At 47.7% G+C, this 19,585-nt stretch overlaps 1 protein-coding gene across 4 annotated transcripts; it reads left to right on the top strand.

The window, feature by feature from the left end:
- The first annotated feature begins 600 nt into the window (after nucleotides 1-600).
- GOSR2 (golgi SNAP receptor complex member 2) lies at nucleotides 601-18,938 on the top strand. Of its 4 annotated transcripts, none has more exons than XM_082708350.1 (6): nucleotides 601-740; nucleotides 7,245-7,309; nucleotides 8,747-8,852; nucleotides 9,681-9,813; nucleotides 12,247-12,387; nucleotides 15,776-18,938. In XM_082708350.1, exons 1-6 carry the CDS (start codon nucleotides 712-714, stop codon nucleotides 15,935-15,937), a joined length of 636 nt encoding a protein of 211 aa, XP_082564476.1. In that variant the 5' UTR covers nucleotides 601-711; the 3' UTR covers nucleotides 15,938-18,938. The 4 variants fall into 4 exon arrangements, with proteins under 4 accessions (XP_082564476.1, XP_082564475.1, XP_082564478.1 ...); XM_082708349.1 differs by having other exon boundaries at nucleotides 8,744-8,852; XM_082708352.1 differs by lacking the exon at nucleotides 12,247-12,387.
- The last annotated feature ends 647 nt before the right edge of the window (nucleotides 18,939-19,585 follow it).

Here is a 19,585-nt window from a genome sequence, read left to right as displayed (position 1 = left end):
TCAAGTCTTGACTCAAATGCCTCTTACATTAAGTCTTTCCTGAATCTCTGACGGGGCTGACCCCAGCTCAGCTGTCATTTGGACTTTCTCCCTTGCAGATGTTTATTTGTACACTTATCTTACTTCCTTTCCTAGACCGCGACCTCTTTTGAGGGCTAGAGGAACCCGGTTTCTCCCACAGCACACATGACACACGGTGACCAGTCATTCATTGTGAGTTTATTGAAAGGATACATGGGGAGGAGGGTGCTGTAAGCGGACAGATTTGACATAGGAGAAGCTTGGGTCACAAACGCCAACGAAGAACGAAATCCGTAGACGCACAGTTGCGCAGTTTACAGCGAAACCCACCGCCAGGGTAGGGTAGGTAACCGCCGGCTTTCCCACAGCCTGGCTCTGAGGACCTCACGTCCGTCCTCTTTGACTGCCCTTGTCAATGCCTGACTCGATGCTGGAGACCGCCCTCGGCCCAAACCTATGCTTCCTCGTTCCCGATATGTGGCAGCCCCTCTGACTATACTTGGCCTTCTCGTCCGGGGCTCTCCTCCCGTTGTCCTCCTCTCTTTCGCCACCACCACCAGCAAGGCGCGCGTGGGGGCAGCCCTGGCCGGCAGGAGGGGCGGGTCCTGGGACCGGAAGCCGGAAGCCGGAAGCGGGGCTGTGAGGACGTGTTCCGAGGAAGCCAGGGCCGGACCCGGCGGGGCCGGCGACATGGAACCGCTTTACCAGCAAACGCACAAGTGAGGGCCGCGTTGGGGCACGGGCGGGGGCGCAGTCAGGCTGGGCGAGGTCGGCTCCCCTGGGTGGGGCCTCGGGGCGTCCGCCATTGTAGAGGCCGAGTCCTTCCGCCTGGGCGCTGCCAGGGGAAGCGCTGAGTCTCTGGTAGGATGCCCAGCTCAGCGGCGGATGGAGGGTCTCCCGCCTGATGTGTGGGGACAAGGGGCCGGACGGCTCCTGGGATCTCCGAGGCGGTGACTACCTGTCAGGTAGACTAGGAGAAGGGAGAGTCACACCTGCAGGTTATACTACTTTGTCTACCACCTACCAACTAGGTGCTCTTGGTTGGTAGAGCTGGTGGGGAGTCAGAGCCCCTTCACATAGTTTACTATTTATTTAGAACAGTTAAGAGACGTCCGAAGAAAGATCTAAGATGTGACAAGATGGGATGGAGGGTAAATGAGCAGGACAAATGGAATCTTCTTCAGCAATTTAGAAAGATCCATCATTGGACTAAGGTCGTCAGAAAAAGCTTCGTTGTAGCTCACAGCTTCTAAATGCTGTCAGCCCCTACTCTTCATTCACACTAATAGTGTTGCTGCTACACTTTTCTCCCTTTTATTCTGATATGGTTTATACTAGAGACCGTAATGATGAAGTGTTGGATTGGTCGAGTGAAAATAGAGAAACTATTTGTAATGGTGTTAAAATGACAGAATTTGCTCTCACCCCGGAAGCCCTAGTCTCATATAAAAACTATAGGAAGGGACTTTAAAATTTCCACCTGTGAGTCAGTTGGAAAAAGGAGGACAGTTCTCATGATGCTAAGAAAGGTCTGTCTTTTACAGTCTGTCTTTTACAGACAGTCTCTTTTACAGTCTGTCTTTCCTCTTGAATGCTGAACCTTGGAGTTCTGATTCTAGACTTCTTTGCCTTGTTTATCTGATCTATAAAATGTTAGTTTGGGGCCGGTTAAACTTCGAGGCTCCTTTTAGCTTCATTACTGGTGACTGAGTGTCTTAAAGAGGAAACACAATTCTGTGAGCATCAGCAATTAACTTTTGCAGTTGCAGAAATTAATGATTGTAGCTGAATTGACACAGCAGTAACTGAGCATATGAATTGTACTGGAACTTTGACCCCAGTTTGTGGTTATCTCTTGTGTGTCCCTGAAAGTACATTGAGTTTAATATTTTAAAGTTATGTATCTTGAAAACTCCTGAACCACCTGAGCACCAAGAGAAAAAAAAAAAAGATGAAAATCAGAATAAACACTTAAATAGTACTGCATTCGGATGAAATTTATAGAGGAATAAGTAGCCAGGCTTCTATTTTTGATATTCCAGTGATTGTAAAGGTGCGCCTACTTGTCCCCTATATCGTCCAGCCTCATACAATGCCCTGCATCTTATCATCCCTGGAGATTCTGATTCTTTAAGTCTGGAGCACAAGAAATTCTATTTTTAACAAGCTCTCTGAGTGATTTTGGTGAGCAGTATAAAAACTATTACTTTATCTCAAGACCAGTTCTTCCTTTTTTTGATTTTGCCTTCTGGTGAGAGGCTAATTGTAGGAGAGGCAAGGCCAGGGAGATGAGAATGACCAGATGGTTCCCACTACTTTTAAGTAAAGGTTTATGTGATGCTATGTAGGTTACACAGCAGTTTCATACTTCATTTGGATCTCTGAGCCTTTAAATAATTGTGATTATTAGTACGCTGTTTTACCTAAGACTGAAGTGCCAAGGATTTAAGTAGCTTGTTTGTGGTCCCTCAGCCACTACCTAGTGGATCCAGAACTTGGAACCAGTATCTGGACTCTAGAACTGTTTCCTACTCACAGTGACCAGATGCAGTGTGGATACAAAGTGGGTGTATATGAAGGAGGATGACGGTAATTAATGGACTTTTAAAAAGCAATTACATTCTAAAATTCTTCCTAAATTTTCTACAGACCTTTTTTTTTTTTTAAAGCTTTTATTTATTTATTTGTTAGAGAGAGAGAGAGCGTGCGAGCTCGCGAACACAGGCAGACAGAGAGGCAGGCAGAGGCAGAGGGAGAAGCAGGCTCCCCACCGAGCAAGGAGCCCGATGTGGGACTCCATCCCAGGATGCTGGGATCATAACCTGAGCCGAAGGCAGCCGCTTAACCAACTGAGCCACCCAGGTGTCCCATGACTTTTTTTTTAAGTCGGCAACAGTGACTTGCTATCAGATCTCTCTGCTTGTTTATGTTATTACCCAAGCCCCCCACGGCCCCCGTGCTAGGACAGGGCTAGCACTTCTGGTTTCTAGTGTCCACATCCCCAAGTCATACCTATGTATCACTTGTTCCTTACTGGCTTCATGTATGTTGTCTGAGTTCCCAGTTCAGTTTAGAACACATTTCCCACCTGGCGTATAGCAATTCCCACTGTCCCATTCATACTTGCTTTGTTATTTTGCATTTATTTCATCTCAGGCTTGAAATGTAGGGATTGGAATCATTTTCTCGCCTCTTTCTCTTCTAGTTCATTCAAACCATATGATAGAGCTTTGATGGGAATGGTCAGTAATGTTTGCCTACAAATAAAGTTTATCCGTTTTAGCTTAGAAAATATTAACAGCCACCCAAAGGGTGTCTACAGGGTGGGTGTTGCTATCTTCTCTCCCTCTGTCTTCATAGAATTTAGGAACTGAAGGTGGGGGTGGTGGTGCCTGGGGGGCTCAGTTGGTTAGGCGTCCCACTCTTGGTTGCAGCTCAGGTTGTGAGATTGAGCCTGCTGTTGGGCTCCACGCCCGCTTGGAGTTCCCTCTCCCTGTCTGCTGCACCCACCCCTCACTTGTGCACGTGCCCGCTTGCTCGCTCACTCACTCTCCAGAAATTAAGAAAAATAAAAGGGACTGGCAGGATCTTCCATTGCAACACATTTTGGTCAGGAAGACCCTTTTTAAAACCCAAGGCAGTTCGTGTACCCTATGTTGAAAGTTGCAGGAGGTCTTGTCTTTTTTTTTTTTTTTTTTACTTTTCTGGAAGAGAGAGAGTTCATAATTATTCTCGGGGTTTTTTTGTTGGCGGGAGGAGTGGGTAGGAGCACACCGAGCTGAAATCTGTCACCTTGAAATTTGGACCTTTTGGCTCGGGATCTTTCTTAAGGAGTAGCAGTGGTGGACAAACCCATTCCTCTTCGTGTATGTTAACTCTAGATATTTGAAGAGCACCAGCTGCCCCATTTAATTTAGGGGTTCCCCCCCCCTTTTCTTTCTTCAGAGCCTTACTGTCACTAGCTCTTTTGACCATTCCTCTTCGTGACTTGACTTCTAGACTCTTTCCCAGTCGTCTTGTTCATTCATCTTCCATTAGAAGAAACCTTTGATAGACAGGGTCCTTTAACAGAAGGTTCCCAGAATGAAGTGCCGTTTGATAGCATACATCAGATTTTTTTAAAAAGTCTCAAGTCAAAATACTTTTCATCCCTGACCAATTGACTATTTTGGCCGAAATGAGAAATGTTAATCTTGTTTTGTGGTACAGTTTCCTAACCCACTCATTATAGCACAGAGTCATGTGCAAATTTCATAAGCATAACTTGGTTTTTTAAATAATTTTTTATTTTTTTATTAACATATAATGTATTATTAGCTCCAGGGGTACAGGTCTGTGAATCGTCAGGCTTACACACTTCACAGCACTCACCCTCCCCAATGTCCAACCACCAATGTCCCTCCCCAATGTCCAACCACCCTATCCCTATCCACCCCCCTCCCCCGGCAACCCTCAGTTTGTTTTGTGAGATTAAGTCTCTTATGGTTTGTCTCCCTCCCGGCATAACTTGGTTCTTTAAAACAATATGAACAAAACATAGAGCCAGAGACAGTCCTGTGGTAGAGTGCTGGGAACCTTCCCTAGCATCCCTTGGGTACCATCACGTAGCCTGCCATGAAACCCTCATCCTTACAGTATAGAGTACTTGTCAATCCAGTGGGAGAAATGCAATATCTCATTATTTTTAATTTGTGTTCTCCTGATGACTAGTCAAGTGGAGTATCTTTTTATATATCTAGTGACCATTTGGGTTTTCTTTTCTGTCAGTCGTCTGTCGTCCAATTTACACAAGTGCTTTGTTTGACTTTTCCTATTGACAGCATTTTTCTTACATGTTCTAGACATTAGTCCTTTCTCATCTAGTCAGTGTACTTTCCAGTCTCCACCTGTCTTTTTTTTTTTTTTTTTAAATAGTGCTTTTGCTGTAGAGAAGTTTCTTAATGTAGTCAGATTTACTAGCCTTGTGGTTTGTGAGGTTTGGGGGGATAGTTTTGTTGTTTGTCTTGTTTAAGAAATTCTTTAACCCAAATCATAATACATAACACATATTATGTATTATACATTATGTACATTTTGTACATATGTATTATGTATTATACATAATACATAACCCGAATCATAATACATAATACACACATGTGTTTTCTTCAGAAAGTTTATTTTTTTAATTTAAATTCAATTAATTACCATCTAGTGTATTATCAGCTTCAGAGGCAGAATTCATCAGTTTCTTCAGAAAGTTTTTGAAGCCTCGCTTTTTCCATTTGGGCTTTGAAACATCTTGAGTTTATTTTTGTGTGTTATGTGAGATACTGTCTTCTACATGCATAACCAACCAAGCCTTTGGCATTGATCGTAGTCATTTTTTTTCCCACTCATTGATGTCACTGAGTCCCCAAACACGGAAGACTCTTTCTAGCCTTCGTTCTTTGCTCTTGGGTCAGCGTTGGGGTCAGGGTTTGTCTGTCTGTCTCTGCACTGTTACTGTATTGGTTTTATTATTACGACTTTTTATTGAGTGTAGCAGGTGGGACAGGTCATCTCTCTCATACTTACTTCAGAGTCGTCTTGGGTATTCTTTGCCCCCCCTTTTATTATGTTAATTTTCAGATTTGCTCTGTGAAGCTACCCTTGAAAATCTACCTCACTGTCTGCACGCAGGCCTTCTGTGAAATCCAAATTCTCCTTTCCATCAGCATTGCCGTGCGGTCCTCGACTGCTGCTTGTGTGGGAACCCTGATCCAGATGTTGGTTAAGTCCAGTCAAATCCCTACATCTGCCTCCAGATCTCCACGCACCCTCATTCTAAACTGTCACCCTTTCCTTACTGGAGTCGCCTCCATCTCTGGTCATGATTTCTAATTTCCTCTCTGAGCCATGGATCTCACCCAGCACACTGAGTCATTAGAGAGTTGGCCTTGCTTCTGGCACCATGGGTCATGTTTAGAGGCTGCAGGAAAGCCCTGGAAAAGACAAGAGGAAGTCGAAACCAAACTTGGGCTCCTTTGCTTGCATTGGTCAGTTTTGGTTCACTGTGGTGCCCATGGTGGAGGATGGCTGCTGACCCTTCCCACAAGGGTTGGTGATGATATGAGAGCGTAGCAGACTCCTTCACTGTGCCTCTAAGGTGGAGACCAGAAGCCCCAGCAGGTCGTTGTCGGGGACAGCATAAGCAGTATTCCAGGCCTGATCAGGCCTGGGAAGGGCTCTGAGGGTGACCTTGGCCAAGTCCAGGGGAGCCTCTGGAGAGCGCCCTAGGGCCAGATGTCTGGGGCCATGCTAGAAAGCCAGAGCCTAGGGTTGCATTTCCAAACGAGATAGCAATCACCTGATACTGCCAGGGAAAGATGTTTACCAAACAGGAGATCCCTATCTTTCAGGACCTTCTCTGATCATTTTCTCCAGCTAATCGCCTCATCCCTTCTTCCCTGGCTCCCCTTAGCCCCCGACCCCAACTCTCAGGCCAGACAGCCTGCTTGTAATCTACATGACATGCCATTTTACATATCGTTTTCTTCATTTCTTCTCTCACCAGATCATGTCTCCCATCTTCAGAATGATCTTTGGAACTTGCTTCACCACTGCCCCCTTCCAGTACCCCCAGATTGCTCTTGTATGTCTGTCGCCTTTGCTTGGCACCACTGTTCCTCAGCTTCCTTTTTGTTTATACTTTTGTGTATGAGTGCTCTCTCAAATCTTCTTGGGACTTTTCATGTCTCTCTGGCCTGTCATTCCTAATTACATCGTTTCTCAAGGACAAGGATTATATCTGTCCTGCCCTTTGACTCTCCCTAGTACAGGCCAGTGCTCAGTACATTGGGTCAAAGAACAGAGAGTGGGATTGGCTGGGTCCAGATTGAGGTTTATCACTCGCTGTGTGACCTTGAACAAGCTACATAACCTTTCTGGGCTTCAGTTGTCTTATTTACAAAATGAGGATGATAATGGTTCTTTCCTCGTGGGGTTATTGACTTTGCAGAATATCTTAGATGCGCCAAGCGCTGGATAAATGCTGCTGGTCGGTTTTATTATTTAATATTCATGTTAAAATATTAGAAACCCTGCCAAAACGTGTGGCCTAAAGTGCCACTTACAAATTTTACAGTTCAGCGATGCTGTCAATTTAAATCAGTTACATGTTGGCATCAGAAAATGTGTCTTTCCTGACCGAAGCGCTGTTGATTACTCCCGTCTCACTCATTTCCTCTCTCTTCCTTTGATAGGCAGGTCCACGAGATCCAGTCTCACATGGGACGCCTGGAGACGGCAGACAAGCAGTCTCTGCACTGTGAGTAATTAACTATGGAGACCAGAGTCCTTTCTCTGATGACACGGTGCTAATGGGCTGGGTTTCCTGACCGCTTTTCTGCCTCAGGAGCTTAATGATTCAACGCAGAATGAGTTCTGCTGTTAGGGTGGACAGAAAAACCCTCTGGCAAAGTCCCTGACTTCCCTGATTGCACCCTGCGGAATCCCACAAGTCTTATCCCCCATTACCCCTCCACTCAACCTGACATGCCCCTATGGGAATGGACGTTCTCTCCTCCATCTGTCTTAATCTAATTACCGAGCCCTTAGAGGAATGTACTCCATACCAATTCAGAGATGTTTAACTGGAATTGGTCATTTCTGCTAAGCTGAGGGCTGTGGCTTTTTTAGGAGGATTACTCAGAAACAAATAGCAATATTAATTAGTTCAGTTCCCACACCACGGTTTCTGCGGAGACAAGTGCTGTTTTTTGTTTTGTAGTTTCTTTGCTGTCAAAAGAAAAGGTTGTCTCTCGAAGCTGGTCGGACAGGCACCACTGGTTCCCCACACGCCACAGGGGCCACCCCCTCACCTCCCTGCCTGGCTGGCAGCATGCCCGATTCTGTCCGCTCGTGCCTCTTTTCCACAGCTTCCAACGCATCTCTGGGTGCTATGCCCACCTTGTTCTCATCAAAACTGTGTATGTTAGCTGTAGGTTGGACAGTTCTGGGGCAGGAAGTGGTCTGGGTGCTCTCCTGTACCCAGACTAGTGTCCACGGGCTCTGTTTGCCTTCCCAGTATTTCCAGTCATACGATTAAAAATGGAAAAGCAGGCATTTTGACTGTTTATCAAAAGGAATAAGGAAAATGAGTGTATTTATCATATCTTTACCTCTGTAGAATCTTTCCTGGGCCTTTCCTAGTGGTATTTGGTCTATCTGGGGATGTCAGCATCAGGCTTCCCCGTCTTATGGAAAGCCTTCCGGGAGCGGGTGTCTGTCTTTCACACACTAATCTTCCCCTTTGCTTTTTTTTTCTTTTAACCTCATTACTATAGGGAATTCAGTTGGCAGCCTTTTGACTAGATATTTATAACTCATATCTGAGAATAATCTCAAGGGAAAAGAGACCTCGTTCTGTTTCAGACGATATTGCATTTTGCTTAAAATACTTCATTTCTAAAGGCAAGAAATTTATTTCTGTAGTTTTATCTAGCTTTTTAAAAAATTGGCATTGTTACAGCTCTAACAGCTATGTGTGTGTGTGTCTGTGTGTTTAGAACAACATTTACAGAGTCACTTAGTATAACTTGAAGTTTTTCCAGTTATTCACTGGTATGTGCATTTTTCTCCCTTTTAGAGGTGTTTCTTTGAATTTATTGGATATGGAAAAAAAGATGTGTTAAATGTATCCCTCTCATTTCAGTTCACTGTCTCTTTTCTGGCAATTATTCTTTTTTTCTCTTCGGTGCAGTAGTGGAGAATGAAATCCAAGCAAGCATAGACCAGATATTCAGCCATCTAGAACGTCTGGAGATTTTGTCCAGCAAGGAGCCCCCTAACAAAAGACAGAATGCCAAACTGTGAGTGCGCTCTTTGATACCCTCAGCCCATCAGGGGAGGCTGGCGAATATTCTTGAAAATCCATTACAGATTGAAAAACTGAGACTCTGTAAAGATGCAGTTTCCCTAAAGGGCACGATTCCATTTCAGTGATGCTTCCTCAGAATTAAAAACCCTGTGAGGTTCGTGGCTCAGAAGCCTCATGTCTCCTCACAGTGGGTCGTTTGGAAATTTTACATCTGGTGATGTTTTTCTGACCAGACCCAGGCCTCTTGAAGCCTACTGCCATCAGAGAGGTTGGCTCTGGCCTTTGGGTCCCGCTGCCTTCTTGGGTTGAAATGAAATCTTGCCCATTTAATCACTTAAATCAGTCTGTTTATAATGAAATGCCGGTCTCATGTTTGATACGCCCCCCATGAAATTGAATTGAAACCCCTGTCACCACCTCCACCCCAGCCCCTGCTCCCAGAAGTTTTATGAAACTTTGTTGATGCTTTACTCGAAAGATGCCCTTGGGCTGCTTCTTGGAAAGTGATACAGTCCATAGAAGGTCAGGGAGAGGTCCTTGAGCCTGCTTCCTGTCACCTGTTGCCTGTCAGGCATCCAGACACAGAGACCAGCAGATGCTTAAGGAAAGCTGCTGGAGTCTCGTGGGCTACACCCAACTGGAACCACAGGCTGCTGCTCTTATTCTCACTATCCTCCCTCAAAATCAGATGATTTTGGCGGGGGGGAACATGCAGCAGGTGTAGGGAGAAGCAAGGGGACATCTTGAATACAACGCCTGGCCACAGCAAGTGTGCGGCCCCGGGCTCCTGCAATGTAATCTCTCTCTCCATCAATTCCAGTCGTGTTGACCAGTTAAAGTATGACGTCCAGCACCTGCAGACCGCTCTCCGAAACTTCCAGCATCGGCGATACGCAAGGGAACAGCAGGAGAGACAGCGAGAGGAGCTTCTGTCTCGCACGTTCACCACCAACGTAAGCCAGGCTCTGGGGTGGGGATCCGCGGGTCCGTGGCAGTTCCCTGGCACTGCGGCGGCGGCCTTGGAGCTTCATCCATTCCAGGGGGGTGCCTGAAGCTCACCGAGGAGGAGGAGGAGCCTAAACGGAAATGACAGCGGCTTTCATGCATTGCCACTCACACGAGACCTAGACAGGGAATCTCCTTTGCTAATACAAAAGCCCGAAAAGGAAGCAGTTATGTCGAGGGAATGGGCAGAGGAGAAAATGACCGAGGTCAAAATGGTTCGACCGAGAGGTGGAAGTTCACACGGTGGAAGCGATTTTTTTTCTGATCAGATAGAGCCGGTGATGAGAATGGAGATGGTCTGTCAGGAGGGCAACATTCCAAAGCTGCCTTCTGGAAGTGCTTGTCGCTATGCCGTGTCTGTGCGTGACTCCAGGGTCGGACACATGGAAATGTTTTTGCCCCAAGTCTCAGCAGCAATTTGGAGGAATTTGTTAACAGATACATACTTTGTTTTGGACGGATTGCTTAACTTTGAGCCTGTTGGAAAGTGGCCTGTTGGTGTGCATGTTTGATTTTGGGGACACCCTTGGCCCTGCCCTTGAGTCTCTATAGGATCATTTCCTGCACATGGCTGTAGAGCACACTGGTCTTTTTCATGTCCTGTAGCCCATGTTTCCACCCACGAGGTGGGCTTGGTGTCATTTTGTCTTCATTTTCTAATGAGGTCTTAGCTTTCTTTACCTGTCAGAAGTCAGATCAATCCATGTTTCACAGACGTCTGTCTCTTTGCCGTGTCCCCACTGGCAGTAAAGTTTGCAGAGTGTTCCAGAATGTGCCTGCATAGTTTTTGCTCCTCTAGGGTAAGCAGTCACATATCGGTGATTAATAATGTGACAACGTAATGAGGACATATTGGTGGTAAAGCTGTAAGCATAGTGACCTTTCCTTTTTTTTTTGTATTTTCACGTTTTCATAGCTGCCTTTCAGAAGTATAATGAACTATAGAGCACACTGAAAGGTGTGTGGACCTTTGGTAGTCATGGCATTGGGTGTTCAGGCCTGTTTAAGGCCAGGGACAATGGCTCAGAATTACTCTTGTTTCCTACCAGCTTGGTGAGCTGCGGTGCACACGGCGTCCTTAGTACAAACTGACTTGCCAGATGAACTACTTACTGGTCAATGCTCATTAGCTGTTAGAGGGTAAGAAAGATTTGCATATAAAAGGCATTCTGCTGATGCTTGTCAAATGAGAAAGGGACGTTCACTGATTCATTCAAACCCTGGAGTCCTATGTCTTCCCCCCAGCCCCCCTTGAGCGTTGGCTGTGTGCAGAACGCAGCGGAAGATGCCGAGAGTAAAGCTCATAAAAAAAACCAGGGCCGGGGCTCCTCCCTGTGAGTGCTCCTGTGCGAGCTGCAGGGACAGAGTGCAGGTGCGTGAGAAATGGTTCCGAACCTGTGCAGCAGAGGAGAGGGGTTGTAGCCTCTTGGTGGTGATTGAAAGAGGTGAGAAGGGCACAGCTTGCCAGACCGGAGAGTGTGCTGTGGTCGGGAGGCAGGAAAGAACAGAAGCACGGCCAGTCCCGAATGACTTCTGTATACAGTCCCCTGTGCTGTAAACTTAGAGCCCCAGGACTGATCTCGGGGTTGGTCTCTACAGGATGGTTAAGAGGGGGCCAGGCTCCGCATTCAGTAGTGAGCTGCAGGTCCCGCCGGCCTTAGCAGCTCACCATGGCCTCAGGCAAGCTACTCCACTTCTTGGCTTCCGTTTCTTCACTTCTAAAATGGGGACACCGTAGTAACCATGTCAGGGTGTTAGAATGAGGATTAAGTGAATTTAGGGTAGTGCACACGCAGAGTGGAAAATGCTTGATCATTGTGTCCGTTTTCCCTCCCTCCCTTTCTTTGCAGCCCTTTCTTGCCTGCTTAGGAGAATTGTCCCATTCAGGCCACTGTTAGGCCATCGACGGGAAGCATGGGCTTCTCTATCCTAAGTCTCCATCTAGCAAACATTTAGCAAACATTTAGTGCTGAGTTCATTCAGAGAAAGCCAAGGAGAGGAAGTGGGGAACAAGCTAAATTCATAGAGAAGTAGTCAGAGAAAGCCTTTAGGAGAAGGCCAGGGAGGCCTTGAAGGACTGATGCTTTTCCCTAAGCAGTGGTCACGGTAGAGCTGGTGGAGAGGCGGGAATGGACGGACCTTGGGTACGACATTCTTCCGCAGAGTGCCAAGTCGGAGGAAAGCTGTTCTTCCTCGGGGCGAACAGAGGCCATCGCTGGTCTTGGGTTTTTCTTCTCTCTGAGGCACCTTGATTCTTGCACCAGTCCCTCTGGCTGTTCCTCCGAGTTGGCCTTGGCCGAAAGGCAGAGCGGCCAGGTGTTGCGGGAGCCCAGGAGCTGAGCAGCCTGCAGAGCTAACCCAATGCCTGCGTCTCTCCACAGGACTCTGACACCACCATCCCAATGGATGAGTCGCTGCAGTTCAACTCCTCCCTCCAGAAAATTCACCACGGCATGGATGACCTCATTGGAGGAGGGCACAGTATTCTGGAGGGACTGAGGGCCCAGAGACTGACCTTGAAGGTGGGGGCGCTTCTGGGGGACAGAGAAAAGGCCCCTGGTTTTGGCCTCATCCAACAGTTTGGTACCTGTGTTTACACTGTGATTCCATATCCTCACATTTTGAGATTTTGACAGAATCTGGGATCCTTCTGTTGGAGCTGAATCATTTCGAGGCCACAGGTCACCACGCTCCCTTCGCCAGTAGCTATTTCTTGCGCTCGCAGCAAAACCTAATTTGGCCTCTCTTGGTAACTAAGTCCTTTTCCATTTTCCGAACCCATCATGAAAGTGCCTGCCACGAAAGGAACCAATAAGACCAAGAAATTCCGGTTTTAGAAATGACAGAAACCATGAGTCTTAAGACAGTAGATGTGGCTGTACATGGTGCCTCCCCCTTCTGCGGCTTCCCTGAGAGCCCCCGCTGTGGACCACCTTGGAACCGAGACCTTTTGTGCTCCTAAAACTGATCCCCCGCTGGTGGGGTCTTAGGGCCGCCCTGGTTGACTGGCAGCAGGTCACCAGTTCTAGAGCACCGAGTGCTGACCCACAGCAATCTCCTTAGTCACAGGTGTTTCTAGAAGCCCTGCCTCATTGGCTGAGACTCAAACTGCCCCCCCCCCACCAGCGCCGCCCCCCGGGAGTGGTTTACAGAAACATTACACAGATTCTGATGTCAGTCCTGGTGTTTCTGCCTCAGCCCTTTTCCTGTATCAGCCCTGATGGATAATGGGGTGTGGGCCGGGCCTGTTATCAGGGTGTGGTCCCCTGTGAACACAGCACTCCCAGCCACTGAGCTGTGAGAAACAGTCACTCGGAAGTGTGAGCTTTATCTTAGTTTTTGTTGGACCATGTTGAGCCTGTCAGCTCTGCAGGACTTTTGGAGGGAGCCGAACAGCCCCGGCCATCTTTACCGGGGACATCAGGCGGGCTGTTGAGGGACACTTGTCCTCCTGTCGGTGGCCGCGGGGCTTCTGATGGTCTGGAAGTGTGGTCTCCAATAGCGGTAATCACAACTGATACGTGATGATTCATCAGCCCTTTCTTTAGAAAACTGCCCATATCCCAGAAAAATAGTAAAACCCTTTTGTCTATTTAAAGTTAAGAGAGTAGGGACGCCTGGGTGGCTCAGTTGGTTGGACGACTGCCTTCGGCTCAGGTCATGATCCCGGAGTCCCGGGATCGAGTCCCGCATCGGGCTCCCAGCTCCATGGGGAGTCTGCTTCACTCTCTGACCTTCTCCTTGCTCATGCTCTCTCTCACTGTTTCTCTATCAAATAAATAAATAAAATCTTTAAAAAAAAAAAAAAAAAAAGTTAAGAGAGTATGCACGAGAGCAGGGGGTGGGGGCGGGGGGCTTGGAGACGGAGAGGGAGAATCTTCAGCAGGCCCCATGCCTCTCAGGGGCTCGATCTCACGACCCTGAGATCATGACATGAGTCAAAATCAAGAGTGGGACACTAACCGACTCAGCCCCCAGGCGCCCCTGGAAAACCCTATCAGGATAAGACTCACCAAGTCGTGCTAACATTGACCTGGCAGGGGTTAGTTGAGGCTTCTGGTTGAAGCCAGCATTTATTTCCCAGCGAAGTCCGGTGTCACAGGGGAGTCCAAGCTGTCCCCAGAAAGAAGTGCTGGGAAGCCTGCAAGGAGGGTGGAGTTGGAATGTGAAGTTTCTAATTTGGTTTCCTCTGTGCACCTACTACTGCCTACCTGTCTCTTGTGTCTTGATTTCCACCACCCACCTCCAGCCCCGCTCCCATCAGGGGTTTTTCTGTCTAAACCATTGGGAAGGAACATAGTGGAGAGCATGAAGGAACTGAGCTGTGATCTGGAGAAATTTGTGGTTGGAAAGGAATACTTTTTTTTTTTCTCTTTTAAATTTATTTTCATTTTCAGGTGATTTTAGCTTGATACTGGCACTTCATACAGTGATGAAATCACCTGCTCTCAGCTAAGCAGAGCCTAATGAGACCTAAATTTTACCATCACTGTCGTGGAAAAAACCCTCCTCTGCCAACAGTAAAGTTGGACTCGAGAGGTCTGACTTGAGAGATCCCTCTCTCTGAGGCTCGTTCATCATTGTCTGGGCTGAACCTGGGTTTTGAATTCCTGTCTGTGATGCCTCATGTTGTTTTCACTTCTGCCTCTTCTCTCCTCGTTAATGCATTGTTCGTTTAAAAGACCCATGGAGGGCATCAGGGCAGATGCCATCGTAAGGTTACAGTGGGTGGGGTGTGTGGAAGGAGGTTAGGGTCTGCCCCAGGAGTCGTTTATACTCGTTACTTCATAAGAAAATTGAGTGTGCTTATGAACAAAACTTAGAAAGCAGAGAGGAGGGGCAGGCTGGGTGGTGTGGGCTATTGATTTAGGAGTAAAATACCCTTTTGGTTTTGGTGGCGTTTATGTAAGGGGTCGCTGTGTTGGTGTCTGTCATTCCATGTCACCCACGTCAGACCGTTTGGTAAACATGGATGTTGGCCCACATGTTACATGCCAAAGAATCCTAGAGGTTTCTATTCTACAAGGTGAACAGGCTGACAGCCAGGATTTTGGAGTTAGGGAGCAGAGGAAGAGTTTTTTGATGTTGCCCTTTAAAAAAAAAAACACATGTAAAAAATTTTTCTTGAGGTATAATGTACCTGCACGTGTACAGATCTAATTTGTGCAGGTCGTTGCATTTTGGCAAACACACACCCTTTGTAACTCACACTTCTGTCCTGACAGAGACCATTTCCATCGGCCCTGGACAGTTCCTCCTGCTTTTCCCAGCCAGGCGACCCCTCCTTCCAGGCAGCCATCGTTCTGCTTTATCTCCCCATAAAGTAGTTTTGCCTATTACTGAACTTCATATAGATGTATTTGGAAGTGTGGCTTCTTCCTCTCGGGAGTGTTTTCCAGGCTCTTCCACATTGTTCCATGTCAATCTTTAGGTACTCTTTATTGTCAGGTAGTGTCCCCATTATGCCGATTCGCTGAACATTGTCTACCCATTCTCTGGTTGATGTACTCCTGGATTGTTCCCAGTGTTTGACTCTTCTGTTTTCTTTTAGAAGCTTTATGTTTAATTCTGTGATCCATCTCAAATTCATTTTTGTGCATAATTTGAGTTGAGACTCTTCTCACATAAGCCACGTATCAGATACATAGGGGATGTGGGTCTATGTGTCCGTGATACATATGTGTGCTAGAGTCCAGTGTCCCAGCACATTCGTGGAAAAGACTTTTCTTGCCTCCTTGCTTTGCTCTGGTACGTCCATCCAAAGTCATCAGAGCGTAAGCGTGGATCTGTTTCTGATTAATGCTGCTTTTCATATACTTCAGGCGTGACCAGGAGACTGCATATTGGTAAAGTCCCACTCCTTGGCAAAAACAAGTTGATCGTTTTTCTTTCTCTGCCTTTCTGCTCCAGGGGACTCAGAAGAAGATCCTCGACATTGCCAACATGCTGGGCTTGTCCAACACAGTGATGCGGCTCATTGAGAAGCGGGCTTTCCAGGACAAGTACTTCATGATCGGTGGGATGCTGCTCACGTGTGTGGTCATGTTCCTCGTGGTGCAGTACCTGACGTGAACCAGTTACACCCTGCAGCTGCGCATCGCTCCCACCACGCGAGGGTCCGTGTGAGAGTGTGTGCGAGAGCGAGACGGGGGGCCCGGAGGCTGCCTTCCGCAATGTATGCCCTTCTTCACTGTGAAGACCACTTGCAAGTCATTGTGATCTGTAACCTCGTGGAGGTTTTAAACCTGCTCTGTTTTCTGTGATACCTCGGAGGGGGAAGTGAGTGCCACCAAGACGCACGGTCCTTAGGAAATGAAAAAAGTACCCATTCTCTCTCTCTCTTTCTTGCCCTCACTGGGGGGAGGAAGTGACATAAGGGGAAGGGGTGAGGAAGGAAGGAAAGGGAAAGGATGGCTTTGTTGGTTTTGTCCGTGTAGCTGACGTGCACCCTGGGAAGGCTTTCGTCATCAGCCCTGCAGATAGGACTGTCTACTTTGGCTTCACCTGGCCGTTCTGGCTCTTAATGGGTAGGTTAGAGCAGAAGCAAAACAAAGGAGGGGAAAGAGGTCTTCTTTCCCTGCGTCATTATAGCACATGAATTTCCCTGCCCTTGCTACTAGCTCCCCTCACCCCTCGGCGACATGCAGATGACTAACTGCCAGTATTTGTCACCCTTTCCTTGGAAGCAGCCACCTAGAGGAGACAGCGGCACTGATGTTATTGAAGACAGCAAGTAAGATTTTCCACATTACAGTGGTTCTGTGTCGGTCCTTTCTAAAGTGAGGCCAGTGTTATTCCTTCAGAATGTTCGGTGTTGAGACCGAAGACCCGTAATCACTGATTTTTTTTTCCTCTTTCCTCAGAGGTTAATAGAATGGGTGGCTTTGTAGTTCCCAGGACTGTAGCCTGGCGTCCCGCCCAGTCTCTGGGGGGCCTCTGCCCCCAAGAAAGTCACTTTGCGCCAAGGTTAGTGTTGGGTCCATTAGGGCATCTTTTCTAGTTTTAGCGTCTCTGATTCTCTGGCTCTCTTCCCTTCCCTGAAATCTAGCAGCTGCCAGCCAGGCCCCCATTCTTCCCAGCTGGTGTGGGCAGGAGCCACCGTGGAGACGTCCCTCGTGTCCTGTAGAGTCTCTTTTGTCAGGGACTGGGACCCTTTTCCTTCTCTGACCAAGCCCGGATCAGGGCTGTACCAGTACCTGGTGTAGTGTGGAACTGTTGGTAAAGCCAGCCTCTGTGTCGTGGCCAGGTGCTGTAGGCGCTGGAAGGACCCGGTCAGCATGTGTTTTCACCTGTCACAGGCCCTACCCCACCCTGGGCTCAGTAGCCTTATGGCAGGACATCAAATAACACTCGGCATTTCCCAGAACTGGAACCTTGGTCAGTATTAACTGTGCCTGGGCTTGTCCTGCCCCACCTGCGTCCTGTGTTTGTTTTTTGTCACCGGGATGGTCATCTGTCTTGTCTTCCTTTTCTGTGTGTGTGCCAGTCCGCCTCTCTTCTTTACCTCCCCCTGTTTCTGCAGCAGTGTTGGTCCTCCAGGCATACCTTCTGGCGAGTGTGTCTTCGTTATCACAGATTTTTAACATGCGTTTTCCCTGATTTCACACTTGGGCTCTTTATTGCTCTTACCCCTCTTCGCTAAGCAGGGGCCCTGGATGTCGGAAGAAGGGGGAGCCTGTGGGTTGCGAGCCCTGCCAGAGTGAGAACGGTGGCCTGGAGGGTAGACAGAAGAGTCTGAGCGTCTTTAGACCTAGGTCTGACTTCGGGGAGATGAAATTTCCAGCATGCCCAGCACCCCGGCCCACGCAGGGATCTTTAGCAATCCATAAAAAGGGTTCCATAAAGTGGATATTTAAACTGCACAGACCCGGTTGTCCTGTTCCCTGGGCATCTGAGGATCCTGCCAAAGAGCAGCCTTGGGAGGAGGGTGCATGAGGAACAGCGAAGTCCCGCGGACCCGCACTCAGGGCAGGGGTGGGGCGCGGAAACTCCCCCGGCACCCCACCCTGCAGTGCTGATGTGACCGATCTGTTTGTAGTGTGCACCAGCGGGTTTCCACACCTGCCTCCCCAGTGAGTATAGGTCTGGGTGAACCAGAAGTAAGGCTTTCTGTCCTGCTGTACTTTGAAAGCCGCTCTCCCTACTTTGTAATAAAAGTTAGGAAGGCAGTTCATGGGTCTTTACCGCCTGGGGCTAAGGAACAGCAGTCACAGCGTTTCTGGAGACCCAGGGGCCCTGAGATAGCACAAGCTGGCTTTCAGAGTCCTGCGAGAAACATACCTTGGCCTAACTGGATGCTCCTGTCTCCGCAGCACCAAACCGCCCCCTCCCCCCCAAACCCAGGGAAGGGTTCCAGGCCAGGGAAGGAGCACCCTCTAGTGGAGCTGGGGTGAAGTCTGAAGTCAGGCAGGTGCGAGAATGTCCAGGGATCAGCGTCTTTGACCTTGTACAGGATTTGGATGTGCTTGTGGCACTTGAAGACAGGTGGGTTGTCAAAGAACTTGGGATTATCTTCATTCCGTGGAGCGACCACCTTAAGAAAAACCAAACTCAAAGACCCAAGTAAGTAGGAGAGTCTTGATTTTTAGATGAGACTTCCCTGCTGGGATTTCCCGAAAAGTCTTTTGCACTCATGGGATTTAGGTCTGTTTGATTTGCACATTTGGATTCAAACCTGTTGTTTTTGAAACACGTCAGTTAAATAAAGTTGAGATTGTTAGTTTACTTAGAAAATTACCTTTTGTAACTAATGACCCTTTTTTAATAGTTTCCAGGCTAGAGATTCTCAAACACTGCTCCATGGCTGGGGCCTAGGCTGGCTGCCTTAGAAGCAGCTAGAAAACTTTTCTGAAATGATAGATTCCTGGGGCCTATCCCAAACCTTTTCAAGTAGAGTGTTTTTTAAGCCTCGAAGTTAGTTCTGATGTGTGTATTTTGGAACCACTGTCTTTTAGACACCAGGCATTTGTCTTAATCAAAGATGATCTCATTTGAAAATAAATGCTGAACTAGGTGGGCATATATGTGTAAAGAGCAAAACCTATCAAGTCCAAAATAAAGTCTCATTTGTTTATGTCCTGTCTTATTCCAGAAAAGATTTGAGGAGATTTGCAGGAACAAACCAGAACAATGCAATAGGAAGAAATGAGGACCGAGAGCAAATCAGAGTAGAGTGTCATTACTAAGGAGAAAAACCCCAATGTGGGTCACGAGCCCTTCCAGAACTTTCTGGGTCTGTTCAGAGGCCCAGCAGCCAGAGCAAAAAGAGAAGCAGGATCTGTTACTGTGTTAGTGCAGGTGGGGTTGTCGTTTGCTCAGAGGAAAACCCAGACCCTTAATACTGCTAGCTTGTGTGCGGCCCTTACTGGAAGTCAGGTGTGGTTATTCTCCTGGATCGCTCCTCCGTTCTTCACAACCCCTCCAGATCACGTCCTGTATTATTCCCATTGTGCAAGAGGCTGAGATGTAGTGACTTTCTCCAGGCCACACATCTGTCTGGCTTCATAGCCCAAGTTCATAACCATGGCACCGAGGTGCTTCCCGGGTCCGAGATGGGGGGGCAGGAGATGTAGGTAGTATGCCAGGATTGAGAATAGGCTGTAAATCACTTGTGCCTCACAAGGGCAGGTTTTTTGTCCTAAAGTATCTTCCTTAATGAAAGGGGGAGAGAGAATTTGTGGGGTAAGTTTCTCTAAGTGGTGAATGGACGCTGTACTCAGG

The sequence above is a fragment of the Mustela nivalis genome, assembly GCF_964662115.1.
Source record: "Mustela nivalis genome assembly, chromosome: 17".
NCBI classification, from domain to species: Eukaryota; Metazoa; Chordata; class Mammalia; order Carnivora; family Mustelidae; genus Mustela; species Mustela nivalis.
This window is presented reverse-complemented; position numbering and strand designations above follow the sequence as displayed.

Bases quoted from the DNA above. Each gene is read 5' to 3' on its own strand.
- GOSR2 (XM_082708349.1), top strand. From the start codon at position 712: ATGGAACCGCTTTACCAGCAAACGCACAA. The intron at 8,853-9,680 runs GTGAGTGCGCTC...CATCAATTCCAG, and splicing joins AAAAGACAGAATGCCAAACT to TCGTGTTGACCAGTTAAAGT. The intron at 12,388-15,775 runs GTGGGGGCGCTT...TTTCTGCTCCAG, and splicing joins CCCAGAGACTGACCTTGAAG to GGGACTCAGAAGAAGATCCT.